The sequence below is a fragment of the Palaemon carinicauda genome, chromosome 3 (assembly GCF_036898095.1).
Source record: "Palaemon carinicauda isolate YSFRI2023 chromosome 3, ASM3689809v2, whole genome shotgun sequence".
Lineage (NCBI taxonomy): Eukaryota > Metazoa > Arthropoda > Malacostraca > Decapoda > Palaemonidae > Palaemon > Palaemon carinicauda.
In genome coordinates this window covers 28,237,819-28,242,818 of record NC_090727.1, presented here as the reverse complement: position 1 = coordinate 28,242,818, position 5,000 = coordinate 28,237,819, and the positions used below count along the sequence as shown (strand labels likewise).

Here is a 5,000-nt window from a genome sequence, read left to right as displayed (position 1 = left end):
ATATATTTACAGACAACAAAAGCAATGGCACAAAGGTCATTATCATGGAGCGTTTCCGCCAAAGGTGTTGACTGCTCTACTGTTGAGACTGAAATGACATGGTTTTCACAAAGACAACTGTGTCAGCCTAGGAGGATTGAATGCAAGCAAATTTACTACATTCCTCACATTTGCAATACTATTAGGAAGAGAAGTAAATACTCTTCACCTTTCAAAGTTCCTTTTTTCCAAATAAAGACCCATAATCACATAGGATTTTTTATCTATTTTCACAATGAACTGCAGACTTTGAATCTGAAATAAATATTTTTGTTATATAAAGCTAATAAGAAAATAAGTACTTGAATTATTAATTTCATTATTGTGTCAAATTGTTTATAAATAAATATCTATTCTTTTCTATAACTGGAAATGTTTTGATTTGAATTACTCGTTCGGTTTAGTACGAGACACCACTCCGTGACTTGGAACACTGCTGGCGGTAAATATCCAGGAGAAGGCCGCACACGTTTTTCAAGTATTAACGACGAACAACGGCACAAAACGACCAGATTGGCGTTGCACATCGCATAGAAACATGAGAAGATGAATAAAAAAGAAACTAAGACTTACTATTACACACAAAATGTAAGCATAAACCCACTACTACAATTATGGGGGACCCCAGTGGGATGCGGGGTTTTTGGGTGGGGGGACGAGGAGAAAAGTGATTTTCGGGGCACTACCGAACCTAATACAACCACCTAACCTAACCTAGGGCCCTGTAACCCTACCTAGGCCTACCGGGATAGGGGCTCTGCCCCCTCCCCCCCTGCAAATATCACTGATGTCTTCCTGCGGCCTTCTCCTAGACATTAGCCTTTTATTGTATTGTATAAACGATCTGTCACAACTTTGATGTAATCAGCCACTAGTGGATGCGGGACGAGGATGAGGAAGGAGCAGGACTCTAGGATCGAATACGAGGTGACTTTGAAGGGGATGGGATGAATGGAGGGGTGGTGGAAGCTATGTATGGGTGACACCATTGCACAATACTGTTGAGTAGTTGAGTAGGTAGAAGAAATTCTCTCTCTCTCTCTCTCTCTCTCTCTCTCTCTCTCTCTCTCTCTCTCTCTCTCTCTCTCTCTCTCTCTCTGCGCATTCTTTGTAAATTGAGTGACAGTTTAACAAGACTCCATATATTACAGAAAGCTTAATATGAGAGAGAGAGAGAGAGAGAGAGAGAGAGAGAGAGAGAGAGAGAGAGAGAGAGAGAGAGAGAGAGATTAGTTCACCAACTTTTAACTGAGCACCACAAGGTACTAGAAAAGTTGGAAGACCCAGGCCTACATGGCTGAGGATATGAAGCGTGAAGTAGGAGATAATGAATGGAGAATTATTGATCTAAAAGCTCAAGACAAAGACGACTGGTGAAATCTAACCGAGGCCCTTTGCGTCAATAGGCGTAGGAGGAGCTTACGATTATGTATATATATACATATATATATATATATATATATATATATATATATATATATATATATATATATATACATATATATATGTGTGTGTGTGTGTGAATCATTTTTCTTTCATTTGCTACAAGTCTGATCTCCATTTGCTATAGACTGTTGTAGTGTGGGGAAGCTGTTGTGGTCTTATGCAATGGCATTGCATTTAAATAATCCTACGACTATTGATATAAAGCTTCTCAAAACCTACATATGTTTGGAATATGATGATTACGCCATAAAAACAGGGAGAGCCCCCCCCCCCACCTCTCTCTCTCTCTTTCTGACTCCAGAATTTTGATATTCATAGTATTCTACTCCCTATGTATGTCTGTTATACGTTATTTTCTTAATCTTAGTAATTATACAGTCAGGCAGCTCTGTTTCCCCTAAGTCTAAACTATTATAGTTGATATTTATGTTCTCCAGTTTATGACTTTCATGGTGTTTGTATACTAGAAGAGTTGCAAGACCCAGGCCTACATGGCTGAGGAGTATAAATCCTGAAGTAGAAGCTGATGAATGGAGAAGTGTTGATTTAAAAGCTCAAGATAGAGACGACTGGCGAAATCTAACCGAGGCCCTTTGCGTCAATTAAGTGTAGGAGGAGATGATGATTTTTGTTATAAATACTGTTAATGATTTACTTTTGTGATTCCTTTCCGTTATCAAAGGTCTCCTATTGTTTACTGTGAGTTTATTTAGTCTGGATTTTCATTGTTCATTATCTCGTAGGTGGTTAGTTCTGTCAGATAATGTTATTACCATCTGTAAACTTTAATCTTAATCAGCCTTTTTATATTTTTAGTAGATACAGTGACCACAGTCTCTATTCTGTGTCAGTCTGTTCATTTGGAAATTATCCCTGGTAACATTATCTAATCAAATTTCTCAACTAATTTGGGGAAGCATATAGGTCTACCTGCTGAGTCATCAGCAGCCATTGCCTGGCCCTCCTTGGTCCTAGCATGGGTGGAGAGAGAGAGCTTGGCACTGATCAAATGTATATATGGTCAGTTTCTAGGGCATTGTCCTGCTTGATAAGGCAATGTCACTGTCCCTTGCCTCTGCCATTCATGAGTTGTCTTTAAACCTCTTAAGAATGTACTGTGTGTTGGTCTATTGGTTGTATTAGTGAATGAATGTTTTAGAAAATGATCAATACAGAAAGAAAAAAATTAATTTTCTGGTGTCTACTCATGAAATTTCATTGTTTTTCGTCCCATTTGACCAGTTATTACAAAATGACGTCAACAAATGTTCAGTTGTCAACAAAATTCTAATTAGTAGTAATTATAGTCACTTAATTTCATTTCATTTATCTATTCAGCATTCATTAATTTATTTGAAAGAACTATGGGGTGTTTATCAGCGTTCTCTCTCTCTCTCTCTCTCTCTCTCTCTCTCTCTCTCTCTCTCTCTCTCTCTCTCTCTCTCTCTCTCCTTATTTCATCACACTGCTTTTTCAAGTCGCAATTTAGCTTTTAGACTTATTAGGATTCTGTCTTGTCCCTGTGAGTTTTACATAGGCTGTTAATTCGGAATATTTAGTCACAGTAGTTGTCAATTACGAATGGCCTCATAGTTATTTCATTTTCTGTTTCAAAATGTAATTTGGATATATATATATATATATATATATATATATATATATATATATATATATATATATATATATATATATATAGATCACTAACACTCGTGATTTCAATAAATATAAATATCAACCAAATGGCATTTAATTCCGAATTCTATCTTGGGAATATATATCCACTGGGATTCATTCTATGGTAATAGCATCTGGCTGGACAGAGATTCGAACCCCTGCCTAATCAGCCGAAATTGCAATTTCTAAACTTGACCTGTCAAGTCTCACTTTCCTCGTTCCAGGTCTGCTCACCTCTTTCTTCTTATCTCTCCCTTCAAGTTGCTCCTCGAGTGAAGAGATGATCTCATTTGCCGCAAGTAGCTCGTCCTTCAGACCAACATTTTCTTTGGTGGTTCGGACGATCCTGTCCTCTGCCCTTCGCTCACCAGACCTTAGATGGCAGACACGTTCCTTGAGACTATCTCTCTCCTTGGCAATGGAAGCCATACTCTTCTTTAGTTTTCCAATCTCTCCTGAAGCCATAGACAGCTCATCCTTCGCCGTACGGGCTTCTTTCTTGGTGTCTTTTAACTCATTTACGAGGCAGGTGTAATTTCCTTCATTGGTCAAGTTTTTCGTCTTAGCCTCAGTCAGGTTCATCTCCAGCCCCTCTTTTTCTGTTTTCATCTCTCTAATGATCCCCAATTGCTTCTCAATTGTCTGTTCCAGTTCATCAATCTTTTCCTCAAATACAGATTCCAACTGATGAATGGAGGCCACTTTTTCATTCTTAGCTCTTTCCAGTTGCTCACTCATTTCAAGATTTATTTGTCCCATCTCACTTAATCTATTTAGATATTGTCCGATGGAAGCATCTTTATTAGATAATTCCTCTTTTAGGTGATCGCTACTTTTTTTGAAGATGTTGCAACTTGGTCGAGAATTTCTCAATCTCGATTTCTTTTTCCTTTTGAAGAGTTTCGATTCTGTTGGAGAGACCTTGAGTCTCTGCTTTCAGTTCCTCTACCTCTTCCTCGAGTTTTGCTTCCCTCTTAATTCGGGCTTCATTTTCTTCCTGAACTTTTTCCAGTTGTTGAGTCAGTCCAAGAATCTTTTGGTCCTTCTCAGTTAATTTATCTAAATGATCTCCAATTGTAATCTCTTTATTAGAGAGTTCACTCTTTTGTCGCTCGTTGGTTAGTTGAAGATCCTGCAACTTGGATGAGAAATGTTCAATTTCCATTTCTTGATCCTTTTGAAGAGTTTCCATAGTGTTGGAGAGACGTTGAATCTCTGCCTTCAGCTCTCTCTCTTCTCTTCTTCTAGTTTAGATTCCACCTGGCATCTAGAGTTGATCTCTTCCCAGGCACACTCCAATTCTCTGTCCAAAAACTCAACTCGTTTTTCCATCTCCAGTTGAATATTTTTACCTGACTCCTTTAGTTCCTTTTCTTCCTCCTCCGTGGACAAAAATTTTCATAACAGGACATTTACAGCCACAATCAAACCTACCAAAACAACCCAGAACCAATTGCCACCCCTCTTTTGGGGAACCACAGTTCCACCCTCAGTTCTAGTGACGAAGTCTGGCAGAAATTTCCCCAGAGTTCCAATTGATTTCAGATCAGTCTTGAGCGTTTCCAGTTTCCGTTTCATAGTCTGGACCTTCAGTTGACACTGCTGAAGATCCTGCCGTGATTTCCAGAATCCCTGGAGGACGGGAACGTCTCCGATCCCTCCCTCAGAGTAGTCATTCCTCTTGGGCAGTAGCCAAGAGACCATCCTGAATGCGAAGGAGTCCTCAATTTCCTTTATTCGTCCTTCGAGTTCTAAGAAATAGCTCTCACACGCCGACTGCTGCTTCTGAAGATCAGCTGTAAGCTGTGATGCCTTGAATAATCCTCCAAAAACTCCGTTGA

At 39.0% G+C, this 5,000-nt stretch overlaps 1 protein-coding gene across 1 annotated transcript; it reads right to left on the bottom strand.

Moving 5' to 3' along the window:
- Nucleotides 1-3,321: 3,321 nt before the first annotated feature.
- Nucleotides 3,322-3,918, bottom strand: LOC137631121 (uncharacterized protein MG328-like). The gene has a single exon (XM_068362779.1). The coding sequence runs from the start codon at nucleotides 3,916-3,918 to the stop codon at nucleotides 3,322-3,324; it is 597 nt and encodes a 198-aa protein (XP_068218880.1).
- Between the last annotated feature and the right edge of the window lie 1,082 nt (nucleotides 3,919-5,000).

Excerpts from the sequence above, each read along its gene's own strand:
- LOC137631121 (XM_068362779.1), bottom strand. The coding sequence starts at position 3,918 with ATGGGACAAATAAATCTTGAAATGAGTGAGCAACTGGAAAGAGCTAAG.